Raw genomic sequence first — 22,863 nt, 5'->3', positions numbered from 1 at the left:
GTGTGTGTGTGTGTGTGTGTGTGTGTGTGTGTGTGTGTGTGTGTGTGTGTGAGGCTCCTTGCTGTTCGGGCGTTCGAAAAGTAACATTTACGCACAAGCGCAAAACGAGCATCTCGAGACAAACCAAAGTTAAGCAGAGAAATAGACGGAGATCATTGTCGTGACAGGTTTATAGGATCCCCCGGAGAGAAAAAGAGTTCTCTATCATACCGACCGCCAGCGACCCGCTGAGAGGGGTCGGAGGGTGGGGGCTCACACACACACACACACACACACACACACACACACACACACACACACACACACACACACACACCCCAACACCTCCTGTAGTCTGTGTGTGTGCGCATTTCTGTGTCTGTGTGACCTCAGGCTTCAGGGCCCTACTCCATCAATAACAAAATGGCTTCATCTTCACACACACACACACACACACGCACGCACGCACGCACGTGCACGCACACACACACACTCCTGTAGATATATAGGCATCAGTGACAGTGTTGGTGCGTGGGAGGACCATGTACCCCATAAGAAGTTAAAGCCTTCCCAGGAAATCAGAAACGTATGTTCCTGCCGCCCCGGTGGTCCTCCGTGGAGGATAATTCAGTCCCAGACGGGTCCGCAGAGTATCCCGTCTCTCTTTCCAGCCTATATCTTTCCCTCTCTTCGGCTTATCCTTTCCCTGCGTTGCGTGTCCGACACATTTTTTAAGGGGTCCACGAAGCGTTTTTTTTTTTTACGACACCGACCTCTTTACTGTATTCACGTTAAGGTCACAGAGCCCTTTTTGGGAACATTCTCTCCGTCAGTCTGAGGATCGGAAGCACAAACCAGTGATAACCCAGTAAAGTGGTGCAAGTGTGGAAGAAAGATTCCTTCTGTTGGAACCCCAGTTGATATCATGTCGGTAGCGACTAACTTCTAACTAACTATTCATTATTATAAACCCTCCATGGCGAACGATGAAACCAAAAACATGAACAAATTCTTGATTTCTTTTATTTTACAGCAAAATGACATCAAAATATCTGTTTACAAAATCTCACACAACTTGTGCAGTGCAGTCCAAGTCTCATTTGTTTAAATATGTGACTTTGCTGTTGTTAAACCTGGCCTCCATTCACGTCAATGCATTGAGATTTCTCACCTTTCCCCGTTCTTAATTTGTGTGTCAACATAATCTGTATGCTTTTCAAGGTGTCTTGTGGATTCAGTTCTTTTTTTAGTTGTCCTTTGGAAAAATTTAAAAATGATCAATCGTGTTTAAAACTGTTGTGTCCAGCAAGGAAAGTCATACATATGTTCACAGGTGGGGTGAAACAATACGGAAAAGGTTGGATAAGATAAATGCTGAGGAGCACAAACATGATGCTCAGACTCACTCGGCTTCATCGACATGTTTCCCCGGGTTGTTGCCCATAGTTACAGCTGCCAGTGGGCAGCAGTGTGCAGGCCCAGAACGGGAGGGTGGGAAATGATGATGGTAAAACGGTAAAGTATTGATGCCATAAAATGCCAACGAGCCGCAGACAGACAGGACCGCAGTCCGTCTTTGTCTCCTTCTTTTGCTGTGTTTGTTTTCTTTCCGTCTCCCTCTTACGTCGTCTGTTCTTCCCACAATGCTCCCTTTCTCTTTCCCCGCTTCCTCAGACATGATAATTCATAACGTGCCGAGTCCGATAACTGCGTGAAAAAGGGAAGAGTTGGCAGGAGCACGAGGCCTGGGCTTATTTAAGAGCCTATAAATGATGTGGGGGGGGGGGACCTTTCAACTCTGCTGACCTTTGACAGTGGGGCGACGTTTTCAGGGATTATCTACTCTGCTCTGCGCTCTCCTCGCGGGTGAAAGACTAACGCACAGGGAGTGTGTGTGTGTGTGTGTGTGTGTCATACACAAGTGATTCACAGCTGAGGACACACTCTCAGAGAGACTGTTGCAGCGCAGTCAGTCATGCTGAGCCCCGCTAAGAAAAGGTGAAACCTGTTATTTATCCGCGTCGTGAGGTTTCACCGCAGTAAAAATGAGCAGATAGAGACAGCGGAAGACGAACGGCACCACTATATTTCAAACCTGAAAATAGCTATGTTTGTATATATATAAAAGAAAAAAGTAAAAAAACGGTTTAGTTTTTAGTTGAGATGTTATCTTTTCTTTTCATTCTACCAATGTGTTCAACGGGGAGTTAAGTGGTTTACTGTGTATGGACTCTAGTGTCGGAGTAGTACACATAGTACACATAACTTTTGTACTTTGTAATCGTACCTTAGGGCCCACAAAACCAATCATTTCCTATGATTTGGCACACCGATTTGCTCGTGGTTTTTAGAAGCAAAAAAAAGTAAGTTTCCTCAGATTTCAGCACCAGTCGCGCCGCTCTTCAATTACATTACATTTCATTTAGCTGACGCTTTTATCCAAAGCGACAATAAGTGCAATTCAACCACGAGTACAAACTCAGAACAACAAGAATCAAGAAAGTACAGTTTCTTCAACAAAGTTAAACCACAAAGTGCTATCAGTAAGTGCCATTTAAGTGCTACTAAAGTGCTACGGCGCCATCTTCCTTATTCAAGGTGTAGTCGAAAAAGAAGTGTTTTTAGTTTGCGACGGAAAATGTAGAGACTTTCTGCTGTCCTGATGTCAATGGGGAGCTCATTCCACCATTGAGGAGCCAGGACAGCAAACAGTCGTGACTTTGTTGAGTGTTTAGCACGCAGTGACGGAGCTACAAGCCGAGCGGAGCGAACGAGCCGGGGTATACGGTGCTACCATGTCCTGGATGTAGACTGGACCCGATCTGTTCGTAGCACGGTACGCAAGTACCAATGTTTTGAAGCGGATGCGGATGACCACCGGTAACCAGTGAAGGTCGCGGAGGAGCGGAGTAGTGTGGGGGAATTTCGGGAGGTTAAAGATCAGTCGAGCTGCTGCATTCTGGATGAGCTGCAGAGGTCGGATGGCACTAGCAGGTAGACCTGCCAGGAGGGAGTTACAGTAGTCAAGGCGCGAGATGATCAGAGCCCGGACGAGAACCTGTGCCGCCTTCTGGGTGAGAAGGGGACGTATTCTCCTGATGTTGTACAGCATGAACCTACAGGAACGTGTTGTTGCGGTGATGTTGGCAGTCAGGGAGAGCTGACACCGAGATTCCTGGCAATGTCACACACGGCCCAGGCAGCCAAAAAAATCAAGCAAGAGGCGGGCTTTAGGGACTGTTTTGATGCCGGTAGATGTGGTAGGGCCAGCTAGCTAATTAGCTGTCGGGCTGAGAGAGAGCTATGCTATGCTAACGTTAAAACAAGGGCCACCGTACAGGTTCCCCTCAAGGCTTTTACTTTCGAGTCCTTCAAGTCTGCGTTTAGCCCCGGTGCCCTCTTGGTTTTTACGTTTACTTGTATAAAAACATGCGAAAAGGGAACATTGCGTCTGTCACTCATTAGCCTGCGATGGCGGCAGAATATATATAAATAACATTCAAAAAGGTGTACAGCCGGTTACGCGCCCGTCTGGGCAACACAACCGACGAGTACCTTTGCCTCCCCCCATAGGAAGGGCAAAGAAAAACAAGGATGCTTCCACAGAATGATTGATCATCGTTATTGTATAGTTCAGCTACATTAGTTTGAATGGCGCCAAAGAACGCGTGGCGGGAAATGAAAAGATGTAAAGCTCCGTCTGTATTCTGGACACTTACAACACTTACTACTGCTGAACATTTTAAACTTTAAAGGGCCGTACATGTAAACCATGCAGCTGTGTTTTAAAAATGTACCTTTTTGCAGCGCGCACAGCAGTCACTGGTTCCCCGCTCAAGAGTCTTGACATTTGCTTGAGTTGTGTAATCCATCTCAGTGTCTGCATTAATTTTTGTCATTTTCACTCGTTCACACGCATACAGTATTTTCAAAATATGCTCGGTAAGGTTAAGGCAACAAAACTACTTCATTAGGTTTCGGAAAAGATCATGAAATACTTACTTCGTTTGAAGCGACATAACTACACCTCCCTCTGAATTCTGCCTCATTCTGATCACATTAATCACGTACAAAATAATTTTGTGGGATATCTACGAATTACGGCGCATTATTATTGTTGTTTAGGTACGAATGCTGTCTGAGACATGGACATTGAGCGCAGACCAAATACAGAACTGCAGCGGGTAAACAAAGCAAGCAAGTTTCAAAAGTCTACTTGATTTTAATTTCAGACAGAAATAAATGAAAATTAACGATATCCCAGAACAGCAGCAAAACACATGATATGCACACGTAACCATCATTTGCAGTTATAATGCACAAACAGTGGCATGGTCCTTTGAGATTATTTAGGAACCAATAAGAAGAGGTGTTTTCACAGCTAGAAAGTTAAATATACCCATCTATGATGTCTGGCTCAAAACAGGAAATGTCTCTTCAATTTAAATGCATTATACGCGCTGAATTAATACACGTCAGGACGGTTTCTAGAGAGGGAAAACAGAAAACAGCGAAAGGTAAGAGGAGCAGAATCCGCTCTCTCTCTCTCTCCCCATAATAATCTGCTCATTTAAGTATTTTTACAGGGCCAAAGCAGCAGCTGCGCTTCTTCACTTTGAGACTGCAGAGTACACTCAGAGTGCCAGGATTGCACTCAGCCTCCGTCTCGGAAGACATCCACTGCGCCGTTTAATACGACTTCCCGGGGCCAGATTTACTGTGATGGCTTTTGAGGCAAAGAGGTATAATATGACAAAGCATGGCCCCCGTAACCCCGGGATGTTCCGCAATGTTTAGTGGCGAGACCCATTTAGCCGGAGGATTGGCAAATATATTGCTTTTCCTCCCTTCTCATGTACAGGATTTCAATAAAATGGGGCCGTAAATCAGGCTTGAATTCAAACTTGTGACTGCTCTCTGTATAGGCCTCTGTATTTTAGCTGCATGCATTGTACTGTCTCGCCATTTGCGTGTTTTATCGATGCAAGGGTTAAAACATACATGAAATAAAGTGGGACAAATACCATATGGTCACTATGTACAAATAAAAGATACATATTTGCAGAAATACAGCAGGTGATAGACACATAATTTCTCTGATACATGTCCTGTGTGTCAAAAGTTTTTTTTTTCTTTTCTCCCATGGTGCCCACCTTCGAAGGGGGTTATTTTTACATGAAATAACACACACGCACGCACACGCACACACACACACACACACACACACTTGGGGGACACGTTGATGGAATGTGAATGTCAGCGGTCTCTTTATTTACTCTCCGTATAAAACAACTGAGCAGTAATTAACAGCAGGTATCCTCCCTAGCCGCAGGGTAATTGACTGTTTCAAAGCGCCAACACTTCATAACCCAGGCTGTGTGTGTGTGTGTGTGTGTGTGTGTGTGTAAGAGAGACAGAAACTGTATGTGAGAGAGAAAGCGAACGTCTTTTTGTGTGTGCTCGAGAGTATTAAAATGAACTCCTTTTATATTCCACTCCTCCCCTCCCCCCCCATCTCTCCTCCCTTCCTCCCAATAAGGATAAGGGTCAGCGGCGGTGGGCAGAGCCACTCAAACGATGCCGGATTTCTTTCTTTATGAGCGCATTAACATTCAGGCGTATTCATTATCAGTAAGTGTAGTAAGATGGACCAAGAAGGAGACCTTGTGCCACCGTGGCCCCCAAAAAAACGTGTTCATTTGAGAACGTGAGCGGAATGTCGGCGAGATGTTGTCGAGTTAACAGCTTTGGATTTAGATAATCTGGCTTCTGAAAAACATAAAGTGGTCATATTTCTATTGACTTTCATACTTTTCACAGTTTGCTAATCACATCAACATTTGATGGAAACCCCAACAGGCAGAGCCAAAAACCAACTGTGCTATTTAGCCCCTTTCCAACACCTCAACCCACGTTTATCACATTTACTTGTGGGATATATTCTTGAATAGAGGTCAAACACTACACCCCTCTGCGTAGTCCGCTGACACATTAATACAGCTCTCAAAGTTGTGATTAATATATAGTTATAGGACCTTAAAGAAATCACAATAAAAATAAAAAGATTACAAAATGTAATTTCTGATAAAATAATGAAAAGCTATTGCAATACCAGCGGTTATAAGGTGCTAAATTTGAAATTTAGAGCATTTATTTTGCCTCCACACATCCCTCAACATGGCGACGGCGGAGCAGGCAGTTGGCACAGCGTCATCAGCGGTAAGCGAGCCGGCCCGGCCTTTAAACAAAGCACACACACACACACACGGTAAAGGAAGAGTGGCTTCATCCTCGACTCAGGGACTCGTATCTTTACTTAACAGATAGTTCTTCACTGCTGTATTAAAGCTCTGAACGTACAGCCCACATGTAGCACTCAAACTCATCGTGGTCAGCTGCTCCATGCTCACACGGGGCCTCATGTGCTCTCTCTCCGTCATCCTCAGAGGGAACATAAAGTTAACGAGAGGCTCGTTAGTCGTCTGTTAATTAGACGGCGTTTTTGCTAATTGATTTGTTAATTAGAGTTGGGAGGCGGCTGATTGTTATCTGTTTATTCATGTTAATAGGCGTTAAAGGATTCCGACCAGGTGTTTCCGAAGTTGTAATTCGCACAACAACAGCGGCAGCAGACACAACATGGTGTCAACCAAAAGGTGCCTCCACAATTAGAGCTCCTCTGAGACATGCGCCCCTGATTGGTCATGACGCTAATTAATGTTAATTGGCATGTTAACAGTTACAGGCCTTTTTGTAGCCGACAGCAGTGCTTGGCCTTTCGCCGTTTAGTTTCATTCATGCTTCACTGGTTCTTCAGAACGTTACTCGAGGAGAGAGCGACACGTCAGGGTGAGAACAAAAATCACTGCTAAGCGATTACACACTGCTCTACTTATGTCAAATATTTGGAAAACTCAAATGACAAAATGTAAGCCGAATATTTTATTCGTGTTGAATGTGACAATGCATACCTTTCAACATGGCTTCATATTTAGACTTACACATAACTGCATGTTAAAATAAAATCTTTAGCAACAAAAATAGAAACAAACAAACCTGTTTTCTGGTCAAATTAAAAGTAGAAATTTGTTCATAACATTAATGTGAACAGGAAATTATTTGAGCCACAAACTGGGCCCCCTTGTATATTTCTTTCACAGCTAAGGTTCTTATCTCTAGAACACACGAGTGCCACAGAATGCAAATGAAACCAGTTACAGTGGAACCAGTGGAACCCTTCTACAGAACGGAGCGCTGTGTTGGTTTAGTTGTCCGTTCTTCGTCTTTTGCCCAGACGGAGCCTCTCTATGTTGAGGAAGTTCTCGATTTTGGAGATCTGGGCCCTGAATGAGGACTGTTGGTCCTCCCTCTCCTGGGAGCAAAAGGGCTCCCAGTTGGACTCTGAACTACCTGCAGCTGAGGGAGGAGCTCTGCTACACCTGGTGTAAGGAGGGGAAACACATTGTGTCAGCTAGTCAGCTTGACTCGACTGCTTTGTAAAATGTTATGTGCAAAAACACAGGTGAGTTGCATGATGACCTGCAACCTCGGTCGTAGCTCCAACATCATTTGGAGGAACGTCTTCCCGGTCATGTGCAGTTATGAATTTGAGCTTTAAGGAGGTTCACCCTCCTATAGTAGAGCATCTATACCTGGGTAAATGGACTCACCCTGGGGCGCTTTGCCACAGCAGCCTGCTGACCGGAGAAGTCGAGATGGACGGGGACGCTCCGCTCTCCTGTGCAAAAATGACACCAAAGCTCAAAACATCTCCCGTGAACTTCTATTTAGCCTGGAAAGATCCGTCCCGTTCCCAAACCTCGGTTCCTCCTGACGGAGCTAACGCTTCGGAGTAAAAGGAACGTTGACCGATAAACAAACTCGGGGCAGACAATAACCAGTGGCAACTGATATGTAACAGTATCCGGCCCCTGAGAAAGTAGCCAGGCGCAGACTGAACTCTGTGTGACGTTCCCAGTATTCAGAGTCTGCAGAAAATAAAGGCTTTGGCCCTCACTACAATTTGTTACACTATCAGAGCAGTTTTTTCCCCTCATACTCGAGGCACTGTGCGCTCTATCTCCCTCAATTGCCGGCACCTGGATCTTATAAAGCGCCGAGTGGCAGTTTGCGGTGGTGGTGACAAAAGAGAGAGTGAGAGTGTGTGAGAGTAAAAAAAAACACACACAAAAAAACGGCAAGCGAGTGAGTGAGAGACGGATGATGAAGTGAGAGAGAGAGAGAGAGAAAGAGAGAGAGAGGACGGATAAAGACTGAGTAAGTGAGAGAGGAGGGGCACCCAAGCGCCATTAGGTCGACTTTCTATCACAGGTCATTCGTTCTCTGTCTGTCTGGCTGTCTGCGAGCGCGGCGCACATCGGCTACGTGCTTTCACTCAACACCCGACGCAACATTTGTCAAAGTTTTACTCGTCTTAAAAAAGAAAAATCTTTCTCCGATATTCCGCACAGTCTGCTGAATGCGTTGGCCTCGGCCTCGATGTGCTCGCTCTCACATTCTGAGCCTTTTGGACCGCAAGAATGTTGAGGGAAAAAAAGCGACAAAAAGAAAAGAGCATTACAATGTGTAGTTCTTACGAGGACATGTCAGGTTGATGTAACAGACGTATTCGTTAGGCCTGAGCACAAATTTCCCCGGGGGTCACGGTTTATGAAATGATGGAGCTGAGAAATTGGTGGAACAGCAATGACCTCAAACCAATTTATTTGATAGAGAAGATATTTTATAGGGGTCACTGTACACTTCCTGTGAGGCTGGTGCACATGTGAAGGTCACGCTGGGGGCCATTTCCTGCTGGTCAGCGTCAAAACAATGTTGCTTTGATGAAATGGGACTTGGACACGGGCTTCAACACTTAAAATGAATTGTTCTACAAAGCTGCTAATTCAGATCGTATTCAGAGATCCGTCCTCAGTGCTGCGTTACCGCGGTCACCTGTACCATTGAGGTCCGCTTCAAGCTAAAGATCGCTCCACGTAGGTGGCCGTGCTTCGAACAAGCTTCCGTGACTCACCGTGTCTGCCGCTGCCGTCTCCCCCAGAGCGTCTCGCCCTCCCTGCCGGCGTGGCGGCGTGGAATCGGCGGCCCCGGAGACACTGGAGGCGTTCAGCAGATCCGACGCCCTGGTAACCACCAAGGGGACTGGGAGGGATGAGGCGAGAGGGTGAGGGATGAGTGAAGAACCGACGTACATTGAGTTCACTGTGTGAGAGGTGTAATACTGCATACGACTGTGTTCCACGACGGCACAACGCCATTTAAAAATGAAAAATGGAACGGATGGTAGAAATGCAACCGTCACCTTTGCTGCGCGGGCTCTTGAGGAACATGGGTGTTGTGCCGGGAGGATGTCTGAGGAGTCCACCGGGACCGCTGGTGTTCTGCTCAGACGCATGGGATCCCTGAAAAAAACACCAATGTGTTATAGAGACCAAAACAACCTTTACTGTATCATTTACTGTATACAATACAAATCATTATATCCAGTCATTTGTTTGTGCTTTAACATATCTACTGGGACGATAATCTAGTCCAGTAGGACAAGCACAATGAGCGATAAGACCATCGGATGAGTTTCCCTTCAACTGAAAATGTGGATGCAAACTGCACAAATAGGTCAAAGTAATGGATGTTCGCAAATAAAACATCCCAATAGTTTGTTTGGAAGACATAATGATAAAGCTGTGAAAAGCAGCAACAGTTCACCCCCAAATTAAAAACACATATGTTCCTCTTACTTGTAGTGCTATTTGTCAATATAGACTGTATTGGTGCGAGTTGCCAAGTGTTACGGCCTATGTCGGCCTTCTCACCAATATAAAGGAGTCTCAACTCTCACAAAAACAATCTAGATTGATATATAGCACTCCAGCTGAGAGAATCTTTTTCTTCTTTATTTTGAGGCAAACTGTCCCTTTATGGTTCTCTTGAATGCCATTAAATGCTATGCATGTTTGAACCGTGTTACCTGAACAAACTGATGTGGGACGGAGACATCGGACTCATCCCCGGAGCTTCCCACTCTTCCCTGAGTGGCGCCCCAGTCAAACGACGACCTGTACGGCTTATTGTCGGGCAGAGGCAACTTGTTTGCATCATCATGCAGCATTTCTTCCGCTGGAGACCGCTCACAGCATTTTGTGCCGCCAATCTCTAGTGTCGCATCACTCTTGTGAGACGGATGGACGTGCGGCTTCGAAGCCGCATCGCTCTTAGTCATCTTCGCTTCTCCTGCGCCGTCTATTTTGTCTCCCGCCGCCTCTTCCCGACTGCTGCCGGTCTCGAGACCCGCAGCATCCCCAGTGATGTCGGCACTGGCATCCTTCAGAGGACATTCGTCCGCAGGTTTCCGGTTTGACTGCCCTCTCCTCTCCCTGTACGCGTCGTCATCAGCTACCAGACACTTCAGCTGTCCACTCTGCCGGGAGATTTCCGGACTCACGTCGCTGGGGATGTCCGAAGGATCACCAGGTCGAGTCTGCGCTCTTGCCAACTCTTGGATGCTAACACCATCCGACTGAGCAGCTGATGGTGCGGTACTGATCTGTGAGCTACAGACGCCCGACTGATCCGGAGGTCCAGAAAGTTCAGTAGACATATTGGCTGCGGATTTCTTGGACGGTTTCTCTTCCGTGGTTTCCTCTAGAAGGTGATGAATGGGACTTGGAGTAACCGACTCCGCTAAGGTTTGGACCGCATCATGACAGAGGCTTTGCGCCTCTTGAACGACACAGTTCGGCTCGTCATCGACACCTCGGTGCTCATGGGCACGGCACAGAACAGACGGCGTCTCGTAGCCTTCGTTCACGCGGCTGGAGGCGGCATCCTCCTCACCGACGTTCTGAAGCAGACTTTGTGAGCGGTCTGAAGTCTCGCAGGCGGCCAGCGGAGGCTCAGCGTCCATGAGGTCAACGACCGGCTGTGTGTCGCTCTTCCCGGCCGTCGTGTCAGTGGTCGTCTGGGCCGCTATCTGGGTTTCTGTGGCCCACAGCCCCGTCTTTCCCCGCTCCTCCGCTTCGCACGTCCCTTCACCTTTGGCTCTATCTTCTGTTTCTGCTTCCTCCGTTGACCCGGAGCTACCCTCTCGTCTGGCCGCTCTATCTGTTGTTTGGGGCCCGGGCGTTCCTCTCTTCTCTGCAGCACCTCCTCCTTCCTTCACATCTTCTACCTCGCCATTCTGTTGCTGCCCCTCCTGTCTTTCCTCCTCGTCGGTGTTGTAGTTTACTTGTTCTGCGTCGTCCCTCTCACTCATTCCTTCATTACCTTTATTACTCTGTTCTTTGCTCAGTACGTCGACAGATCCCTCGACACACATGTGGCCATGGCTTAATACTGTTGAGAAAGAAAGAAAGAAAGGTCATAAAAATATATATTGAAGTCTGTCAATGTCGGAGAACAATTCTGTGTTGAATCCTTAGCAGAGAACAAGCCACAACATACGTTTATGTACTGTATGTTTATATTTAGCTGGCTGACCTCCAGTTGCTCCAGTGGCATCTCGCTCAGTCACAACCCCCGTGTCCTCCAGACCGTCTGGGCTGCTGGTCTGAGCGGAGGCCAAGTGCTGCAGACTGCCAAAGCTCAGAGGCCACGCCGAGCTGTAGATGGGTTCATTAAGAGTTCCCTCTCCTCTGATGTCCTCTGTGGGAACACTGGGGCTCTGACCGCCGTCTCTCATCTGTGTGGAGAGAAATATAGAATGTCGCATGCTTTCATTTCACCTTTTTCTTTTCACCACAACACCAGCAGCCGTGCGGTACATGGATGGTGACTAGCACTGGGCTGAGCTGGTTTTAGGAAGCTCTTTACTGAGCCGTTATCAATGTTGTTCTGCTGGTCGAGTGTTTCTGCTATTAACCACGCATGTTGGATGCCACTTTGTTCAGATACAATTGCTTTTATTCACACATTTGATCTCATATGAGGCTTTTCTAACGAGTCCAACGTTCAACTGTCAAAGGAAGGCAGATGGGACCTATGTCTGCTGAATGTTTACATTTTTATTCATATAAATAAATAAGTCAATGTCCAGTAGGTCACAATTGAGTCACCAATTAGTTTTAGCCAGGAAAAAATAAATTCTGAAATAGATTTGCCTCTGTATGAATGAGTCTGTTTGTGGAAACATTACTGGCTCCTGTGTGTTTTGGGTACACTTAGGCCACTGTGTGTGTGTGTGTGTCTCTTGCTACCTCCAGTTCATATATATGCTGAGCCTGCACTTTGGCCTGCAAGGACAGCTCTGTGTGTTCCCGACGAAGCTCCTCGTGAGCTTCTTTCTCTGCTCGAAGGTCCTGCCGTTCGCCCTTGATGGAACCCAGAAGCATCGACTTCTGTTTAAAACAAGCGTAGAGACAAATAAAAAAAAAAACAGACATGATGGCCCTTTTTGCTTCTGCTGTATTAAAATGTCAACCACCGCACTGCCTTCTCTCACACTACAGTTTCTCTTCCACCTCTTTGTCCCAGCTGTGCTTGGAAGCGGCGGCGCTCTCCATCAGCCGGGCCACCTCGTCTTCCGCCGCCTTGCTCCGCTCTCTCATCACCCTCTGTCCCTGCTTAAGGGCCTGCAGTAAAATTAATCACCCATGGGATTTTTAATGCAATACTAAATTTTTATGTGTTTATTTAACGTGAACAGAGGGTCTTAAACAGAGCGGGGAGAGGGGGAGAGGGGGAGACAGCACTTCTCACCAATACAAATCAGTTGGCTTGTGTCATTTTAATAATGATTTTAATAAATGAAGAAATTGGTGAATTAAAAAAAAATTGAAAAGGGGGTACAGAGGCAAATAATAATAAACTGTAAAGCTGTAAATGGAGAATAAACACACCAACAGTTGTGGAGGGGATCATATTCACTAATGTATATGTTGTGATGTACAACACCACATTCATCACATTTATGAGAAGAAGTGACGGCCGTTATTCATTTCGGTCCTTGTATAAATTCACTCCATAATCATTTAAATGGGCTCCTGGCCCGTGTGGGGCCAATAGGTGGTTGTAGGGTTTCACCTGGAGAAATATGCTGTCACATCTTTTTTTTTTAATACATTTGCATCCATCTGTTTAAGCATACGATGGATGGATATGTACATCCAAGAAAAAAAACAACAACAACAAGAGGGCAGACAGAAAGAACAACAAAAGTGAGTTTTGCATATTTTCCCAAGCTGTTTTTTTTTTTTAGTACTTGGTCTTCTTAGCTGACAATTGATTTATTCCCATTTCACAGAGACACATTTATGTAGCCCTTAAATTATAACTGAAATCATAACCAGTTTCAATCTGGATATTTACACAATGTGATGTTTTTCAGCTTCATCTGTCCTAAAAGATAAATCCATGTGTCTCCAGATGACCGAAAAGGAGCAATTTTCATTCTATGTTTTCTGTTACACGTGACAGTAGAATTTGATTTATTCATACAGCTCTTTGTGTCCTTGAGATGAATTCCTTCCCTTTCTCACCTTTATTAGATCCCGAACAATGTAGCCAATTGTGTCTACTTGTCTACTTGTGCATGTCAAACTTCAATTTTGCTTTGCTTTTAATAAAATGACTTCCGACAGTAAATAAGGTGACTTTTCATGATTTAGGAAGAGTTCCACTGTAAGCTGTGTTCCTATTCTTTTATTGTTTATCATCTGCTTTCCAGCTCTTTTTCGGCTAAAATAATAACAATAAATTAACTGAAACGATATCTAGACTAACATCAATAAATGATCTGCCGTGGGACAAGACAACGTGGTATACATGTGGGCTCAGGCGGGAAAGAGAAAAAAGGTATTAAAAATAAGGTAATTTAGTGTGTTGTAATGAATGAGGCGAAATCTGTGCTGATGTAGGTTCACACATTTTCTAACAGTTATGCCCATAAACCGGCAAAGAATACGCGTCTCTGACCTGGTACTGCTCTCTCTGGGTCTGCAGCTCCAGCTCAACTCTGCTCACTGTCTGCGTCTGACTCAACAAAAGCTGCTGCGTGTGCTGCAGAGACCTCATGACCTCCTGTGCAAACACACGTACGCGTGCAAAATACAGGCATCCACAATGAAGTCGTTCAGCGTCGCACTGCTATTGCCCCTCGAAATCATTAAGAACTCACACAATTTCTTCCGGTGGAAGGAAAGACACTGTTTTGGTATTATTCTGAACAGCAGAGCATCAACAAGTTCACGGCCGTGGTCACATATGATTTTCATCCTTATTTTCTAACCTGCTTTTCTGCCCTCACTGACACATTTTCCTCCCCAAGTTTTTTGTTCATTTCAGTTTCCTAAACAAGCAAAAGAAATGTATGAAAAAAGAAGCATGATAAGAGTTATATTTTATAATGTGACAGAGATGATCTATTATTATTATCATCCTACTGATTGTTCTTTACCATGCTCAGTTTCCGGTGCAGCTGCTGACAGTGCTGCTCTCTGCCTGTCGCACTGTGGGCCTCCTCGTGTCCAACTGAGGACATCTTGGCCTTGATCAGCTTGTGACTGACCTCCTCCAACTCCTGAGAAAGCACCAAATACAAATTATAATCAGTTCATTACTTATGTTTAAATCCTTACAATATTATATCAGAAATAGGATTTCTGAAGCAACCATGGATATGCATTGGCTGTGATACAGTATTACAAACTTCAAGAGCCCTTTATCTGATCCACAGTCAGCGACATTAAACACAGCGTGACGACGCACTTCTCTCACATACCTTCTTTAGTGACACAATGGTGGCTTCTTGTTTTTCATTGGCAGTAGTCAGCTTCTTTTGGATTTTCACGGCCTCGTCAACTGTAAGAATTATGCACGGTGAGACGCCATCACATATGATGGCGTCGTACATTACTGTTAATGAGGGGCACGGGGGAAGAGAGGAAGCGATGCTTATAAGCAACAGTAACTTTCATCTTCTCCACTCTGGTTGTTCCGTGTCCCTGAGAGGTAAATGATGAATGACACATGACACATGTCTTTTTTACATTAAATGAGCCAGCTGTATAACTGAATCAACCCCATGAGCAAACAAAGATAGCGAATTAGATGTGGAAATAGACGATTAGGGATAAGTGTGTTTTTAAATGAGTTATGTAGCGGTGACAATGTAGTCGGCTTCAATTTGAGATTGCATTGGTCATATGTTTCATATTCACATTCGTCCTGACAACAATAGCACGCTAATGTCACCCCAACACTGTATTCAGCGCCGTATACGTTACTGTGGGACCATCTACTATGGTCAACATTCATGACAAGACATATGCACTGTGAAACCCTACCGTCTTAAAGCCGTCTCCCTTGTGAAGTAAACATGACACTGCTCTAAACGGTGGCTCACACATACTTTTAATGCAGAGTTTTGTTTACTCCTTTTACCGGACCACATGACAGAGCTCACCTTTAATGGGGACCAAAAAACAGGCCCAAAACGACATGATATTGGGCAACAGGTCATCTTAGAACACACAGCTCATTGAACGCTGGGCGACAGCGGCAGAAAATCCTGTCTGGTTGCTCTACGGTCAGCCGCCTGTAGTTTAACGGCAGGATGCATATTGGCTGTCAACAGCATGTCACCAGAACCGGCTGCTGGTATTAACGGTGCTTGCTGTTGACCAGGGAGATCTCCTCATAGCCACGGTTTGCTCTTTATAAGAAATCCTGGAGGAGCAGTTAAAAAGGAACGTGACCGTTGCTCGTTACCCGGATCTCGACCCTAAAATGATATCTTGGGGATGAAGTGAAACTGGATATTTGTAGGAATCAATGTGCCGTTAAGAATTCACGTTACTCTGTCAAGTGAGCGTGGATAGAGATCTCTGCGAGTCGTTTCCAGCACCTTGTTACATTTATACCCTAAAGAATTCAGGCTGTTCTCTGAGCCAAATATGGCCTCTATTAACCTATAAAACTGCAGCTATCACCAAAGGGAGAGCATCTATAAATCTTAGCGTACATCATAGACTGTATATACTCATCCATCTGTACATCCATTAAATACCGTTGTGCTCTAGTTTCTCGTGGGCCTGCTTGACCATCGCACACTGTCTGGAAAGAGCACTGAAACGTTTATCAACCTCCCCCAACTGGTTCAAGTGGCTGTCCTTTGACCGGCTCTGCAAGGCTAACTTCTGTTCCTGTGGAGAGGGTGAAGTTAAAAACAGACAAAGAAATGAGCGCCTTCTTCTAAAACTAAGAAAAACAAGAAAATGCTCACACAGTGCAAAACACTACAGCGATAAGTTCCTATCACGGAAATGTTGCAAGAATGAATCGATTGAGGACTACAAAGAGGAATGAGGAAGAAAGGTTTCAAAGGTTTCTTTTCTTACAGCGATAGTTTAACATATGGGAAAGTAAGCTTCCTTGCTGGGAGTTTGATGGTGAGACTAATACGACTGTCTGTCTTGAAGCTTTAAATTGACCGCCAGCAGCTGGTTAGCTTAGCCTGGCATGAAGACTACAAGCAAAAAGGAAACAGCGAGCCTTGCTCGGTTTGTGAGGTCAAGTCCAGGAAGTCACCACCGAGAAATTGTCTCGCATGTAGCCCCCTGTAAAAACCCAAATGTTGTTTTTTATACAAGTGAAACAAACATTATATAACATGGAAATGAGAGGTTGTGGTAGGCTGATGTGTTTTAACTTTAAAAACAGTCAGGCTAGCTGTTTCCCCCTACTTTCAAGCTGTCAAGCTAAGCTAATTGGCTGCTAGCTCGAGGTCCGCACACAGACATCTGAGTAGTATCGATCTTCTCGTTCGCATCCCAGCAAAAAAAAATTTAAAAATCCACTTCCCAAAATGTCAAACTTTTTCTTTACAAAAAGAAAGCATGCTCGGGTTTAAAGGCGGGCAAACCGATGTCAGGTGATTGAGAGGATGGCGGTCCAACACGGATAGTGCCGTCTCTTTCTGTGGGATAAAAGAATCAACTCAGCGCATGCCTCAGAGCGCTTTATTGCTCTTCAAACTGCCATTCTAGTTTGATTGTCTGTATCAAGCTGAGCAGATTCTTTTGGGCCTCACTCTCCTTTCCTCCTTTCCCCCACTCCCTCCCTCCCGCCGACACACCAGCTCACTTCGCCTCCCCTCTCGCTCTGCGGAGCCACCGTTATGTGAAGAGGGTTAAACCGAGCGAGGCCCGGTTATAAAACATTTTAATAGAGATATTTTCTGTGCTGTGCTGGCAGTTCAAAGTGTCGCATACTCCCTATCCGTTACTCCTGATGAGCTCTTCCCTCCAAACCGCCTCCTTAGCGCCGTCCCCTCGCCCTCCTCTTAATTTTTCTCACTCCCACCGATCCTCTGTCAACAGTTTGTAGAAAGTACAAAATCCTTCCTCACCAGCTCACTCGATCTCTTCTCCAGGTTGTACTTCAGTAACTGTGAAACAGCAGCAAATTAAAATCAAACAAGATTAAAAAGCTTTCCACTGGGATGAGTCGAGCGTTTGAGGTTTTCATCAAAAACATCATCAACTCAATAAACCACAAGGTCAAAAACAGACATTACTCTGATACAAATATTGTATGCATTTAAAAATGTGCTCCCTCGGTATTGATCTACGGCTGCAACTAGTGATTTTGCTCACTATGGATTAATCTGTTAATCTTATTTGTATTATCCGATGAATCATTTAGTTTATTAAACAGTGATAAATGTCTCCAAGCGAATAAGGTGACATCTTCAAATGTCATCTTCACATTGAAGAAGCTTGAAACAGATCAAATGTGGCAGTTTTCTTTATCAAACGACTCAAACAATTAAACTAAAATTGTTACAGATACAATTTCCATCAACGATATAAACAAAATAAAAAAATGTCTCCCTGTAAGAACTCTTCCTCAAAGTTTACACTGAAATGTTGACATGATCGGCTTCCCAGGATGTTATCAGACTTTGGGGATCATTTATCAGACAACCAGCACTTCATTATCAAGTGTCAGTGGGGTTCTCATGCTGGGGATCCAGACCCCAGCAGGGTCACCAGATAACTTTTAAAGGGCTGCAAGTTGATTCATAGGTTAAGGAGGAAAAAATACTCAGACCTTTTTTATGAAATATGTAATGACCTCTTCTTATGATTAATGGCATAAAGCAACACAAAAGGCGAATTGTTCTTTCATTATATGCACACGCAGCCAGTGTTGTAGGTTGGCAAATACTTTTAGTTTAATGTCTTAAAAAGGGGTCAGATTGAGAAGCACGGTCTACTTGGGCCAGCCTGACTTCAAAGACAACCAAGTACTTTACTAAATGATGACCTTCCAAAATAAATAGGGAAATATGAAAAATCAAAAGATAACATTTGCCTTTTATCAGTGCAGTTGAAGGCAGTTTGACCCTAGTATTTGCTTCATTTTGAGACTAATAAAAACTGAATTATATATTTATATACAGTACATAATATCAAGGTTCAAGGTTCAAGGTTTTTGATTTGCCATTTGTGCATAGACCAACAGTCCAGACACATTGGAATTATTTGGCAGGGCACTCTGAGTCAACAGTTTAGGAAATAAAAACACAATATAATAAGAAAGAGAAAAAAATATAAAAACACTATACATACCACCGTATGTATAGTGTTTTTATATATATATATTTTTTTTTTAATATTTTTTTTATATGTAAAGAAGGTGGTAGTATGTACAAGAAAGGTATTAGATACAGTTTAAAATGTTAAATAACAGTAATAGATAGGCTAGTCCTGAGTGCTGTTCCTGGATTGTGAAAAAAGGGAAAAGGGGAGAGTGATATATATATTTTACTCCAGAAAACCAGCCAGTTTATTTATTGAGATTAAAATACACTGCCGTCATGATTTATTCAGATTTAATTAAAGGTTAGTTGAACCAGACTGTTCCAATGGAGCTCAAATTTGTAATTTAGCAGACCGTCAAGGTCCTGCAATTAAATCTCTTCATTCCCAACTGCCCGCTGATGGGATAGCGTGGTAAATTAAAAAGGAGCCCACCAGACCGTGTCGCAAGAATTAACACACAACTGGGCCTCGCTTTAGCAAAAAAAACACCACAGTCGGTATCTCCCAGATAGAATATCAAAAACAGTCTCTATTGTCTCTGTAACGCGGCTGGGTTGTTAAAGTGCAGCGGACCATGGAGACGGCCGTATATCACCTCTGGGTGTCAAGCCTGAAGACTCGGGCCTGGGCTCTAACACCCGACGCCCTTGACACTGGTTGGGCATGAGCTTCCTTTATTTACTTCTCTCTTTGAACTGTTTTTTTTCTCCGATTTTTAAGTGATGGGACGAGTGGGAGGCCTGATGTGTATGTGTGTGTGTGTGTGTGTGTGTGTGTGTGTGTGTGTGTTTGTGTTTGTGTGTGAGGCTCTTTGCTGAGAGAGAGAGACAGAGACAAAGCCAGAGAGAGAAGGCTGTGTGTGTTACACATCTCAGTACCTGTAGCGACTTCAGCTCTTCTTTCAGGTTGTTAATCTCCTTGTCTTTTAACTCAGCACTGACCTGGAACTTCCCCTGAATTGTTAAGATTATTATTGTGAGTGTCAAAAAAAAGCAATGAATACCAAAGCGCATGACTAAGGAATCCACTCAGAGAGCCAAGATTGTACAACGAAGCCGAGTGAATTTACTACTCCGCTAAAAAACATGAATTGAATAAGATGTTTTGAAGTTTTGGGGAATAAGCCCTTTATACCTTCTGCTCCTCGATGTTTACTATTTTGGCCTGAAGCTTGAGAAAAGGAAAGAAATTGGTTCAGAGGGGTTTTAATTCATTGTTAAATGTCTCTGTTGAGATATAGAAACTGCAACCCAACGGTAAAAACATACCTGCTTCTTAACATTGATGAGTGACTCTGTGTGCTGGTTTGACACGGTTTCAATTTGATGCTGCAGGGACTCCTGTCACACAGGAAAAGACCCAATCAACACAGTATACGATATCAAAAAGGAATGATGTGTTAAAGAAGAACATTCACCCATCCAAGTACCAAATTAAAGATATCAAAGACGCTGATGTGACGCCAGCGGGGCCCAGTACCTTGTCCCACTCCAGCTCCTGTTTCTCCAACACCAGTTTACTGATCTGGTCCTCAAAGCGCGTCTCTGCATCCTGAACCACGGAAAAGGCATCGTTTACACAACAGCTGGTACTCAACCATTGCAATAAAAGAGTAATTCACAATCAGACACACAGACACCTGCTGAATGAAACAACATCGCAGTAACTTTAGAGGTGGCAATGACGGATGGTACATGGCACAGACTGAATTTTTATTTTTTTTATATGTTGGAGTTGAGCCAGAACTGCAAACTGCAGCAAGTTTCACCGGTTCATCCCTCCGTATCTTTTTGCAGAAGCACGCAGAGAAAGAGGAACATTATAGGGGAGGTGATATTTGTGGAAAGCCATCCCTATCCTCCCTCTTCCCCGGGAGAAGGCAGGTAAAAGTCAATTGCTCTCTATATATCCATGGGACTTTTTTATGTGCACGTGGGAGCTGGTTAACTCACTGAGTTTATTTTATAAGTTCCAATTAAACTATGCTACCAGCGTGGCGGTGCACTTTAAAAAAAAGAAAAAGAAAAGAGAGAGGAAAAAAAAGGAGTGCACAGGAGATAAAGCTGTTATTTTTCCACAGAGGAATCCATATTGGTGTGTGTGAGAGAAAGAAAGTATACGTTTCAAAATACACTAGAAAGTTGTATTAATATATATGTATATATATATACATATATATTATTTACCAAATAACATACGGTCTTATGTATTATGTGAAAATTCATGATTGTTAACATCATATTTTTGCCATGGCTTTTTATCTCTTTACTGTTTTATTGCTGTTCTGAATGGATGCTTTTTACTGAGCATTAAAAAAAGAAGAAAAAACAAGTATCTGGGTGATGATGAAAAAGTGATGGATTATTTAATAGTCTAGTTGAAAGAAGTTATACATAGCCTGCCCTAAAGTTTTCTATTGTACGTGTTATTGTAATAAGTCAAACTGTGTCTTCACATTTCACTTTGAGGAGTTAGTATTTATTTGAACACTGTAAAAAGCTTCTCAGCTCACACCAACTGTCACATACCCTCACCTTTGACAACGTCTTTTCCGACATGAAGTGCTTTCCCATTTAGGTTTAAGTCTACCAGTGAGCCACATTCTCACTACCTAAAGCATCGGGTTGTACTGCATGAAAAAGAAGAAGAAAAACAAAACAAACCCCATTGGAATTTGACCTGCTCAGGAATGTCCGGCACCATCATGACATCCTCTCGTTTCTTAACCTCTCCACCCCATGAACGCCAAAATGCTATTTTCATAACGACAGCGCCTGAGGAGGATCACCCCGATACACCATCTCATGCTTGTGTTCCAGTTAACACGACTATAACAATAAAAACTAAATGGCAACAAACGACCAACATCCCATTGTTGCTGGCCTAACCTTTAAGCACATTTACAATGTGTTGTTGTGCTTGAATGTACTTGCTGGAGGGTGAAGAGCATTCTTATTTATTTTGTGTTACTTTTATAAACAAATTTTCTTCCTACTTATTGGTCAGTGGTCAAATGGCTTTTTTGTGACCCCCATCTCGATGCAATGTGCATCGGACCTAGCTGGCTCTTATCCAGATGGACAAAAGAGGCAGCCGGCTCCCTCCTACTTCTATGAAATCACACTGAAGCCAAACAAAGAGCCGTTAGTGTCCGAGTTCTACTCAGCAGTTAGTGATGTGACGCAGAGGTACAGAGGAAGTCAGCATTGCTTAAAATAAAACACATAGTGACATAAGCGTTAACTGACATTAACTGAACTGGGGGTGAATAATTAGTAAATGTAAAACCAACTGAGCTACGTCAGCTGAACTTGAGAAAACTAGTTGAATAAAATGTCACAGGAAGATTTGCTTCATAATTGACATTTCCTCAGCGTGAAAAAAAAAGTCTGTTCATTTGCTCGAAAACGTACAACTTTAGCGTCTCCTGTTGGAGCCATTTTGTACCAATTAGCCCCTATATAGTCATTAAACTATACAAAGTGATTTGCTGATTCTGTTTCTTTAGAAACTTGATTCAATGTATTAATTCAGTCATAGCTAAACTGAGTTTTTTTCTTGCTAATTAAATAAACCACAGGAACAATCTGTTTTTGGTGAACTGGTCACAACCATTGGAAATACAAGCAGTGACGATAGGAGACACACATACACTGCAACGTTTCAAGGGATTAAAAAAAGCCAGACACCTGCTGGTTATCACATTAGGTACAATCATCAGAGACTTTGACCGCCGTTTCTTTTCCAATACTGCATCAATTTAAAAAGCTGCACACTGAAGGCAAATGTTACTGTACCCTCCGAATGTGCAGCTCCTCAACAGCTTCAAGTAGATGGGTTTTAAATTCCAGTAACTGTAGTAAGATGGTGCCTCTACTTTCTGTTTGACAGCGAGCGTTAGACAGAGACAGCTCCTGCTCCATCACAGGTCCTCCTCTCTGCAAAAGAAAAACGCACACTACTAATTTAGCTCGATACTAAATACTTAGTAAGTAGTCAGTTCGTGAATTCTAAAAGATACAAAAATGGGTTACATGCTGAGGCTGTAAGTGCATGCACAAAGTAATTTCCTTCTGCATACAATAAGAAATTGTTTCGAACAATGAGCCAACTGTTCTGCAAGTGTCATATTTTGTTTCTGAGAACCAAACTGTAACAAATGCCTAGTAATTATTTATATGAAATGTTTTTTAGTTTATATCTAATCCTAAACTAAATAAACAAATCAGCTCGTGGTTGTTCTTTGCTTTGTCCTCTATTGTCAGAAGTAGTAACTTACAGCGGTGTGGGTGGGGAGTGTCCCGGAGTCAGTACTGAGATCCAT

The 22,863-nt window shown here is 43.7% G+C and overlaps 1 protein-coding gene across 1 annotated transcript; it reads right to left on the bottom strand.

The window, feature by feature from the left end:
• Window positions 1-7,243: 7,243 nt before the first annotated feature.
• Window positions 7,244-22,863, bottom strand: ccdc73 (coiled-coil domain containing 73; the record flags this gene model as incomplete). Its single annotated transcript, XM_079224083.1, has 20 exons — window positions 7,244-7,418; window positions 7,650-7,717; window positions 9,014-9,141; window positions 9,302-9,401; window positions 9,968-11,331; window positions 11,476-11,677; window positions 12,192-12,332; window positions 12,456-12,566; window positions 13,909-14,013; window positions 14,222-14,281; window positions 14,390-14,512; window positions 14,714-14,793; window positions 16,001-16,136; window positions 17,342-17,380; window positions 19,418-19,492; window positions 19,674-19,709; window positions 19,808-19,879; window positions 20,019-20,090; window positions 22,337-22,477; window positions 22,819-22,863. The coding sequence occupies 20 exons, from the start codon at window positions 22,861-22,863 to the stop codon at window positions 7,244-7,246; spliced, it is 3,273 nt and encodes a 1,090-aa protein (XP_079080209.1).

This window comes from Taurulus bubalis (assembly GCF_910589615.1).
Source record: "Taurulus bubalis genome assembly, chromosome: 9".
Classification (NCBI taxonomy): domain Eukaryota; kingdom Metazoa; phylum Chordata; class Actinopteri; order Perciformes; family Cottidae; genus Taurulus; species Taurulus bubalis.
Note: the sequence above shows the minus strand (reverse complement) of the source record. Positions and strands in the feature narration are given on the sequence as shown.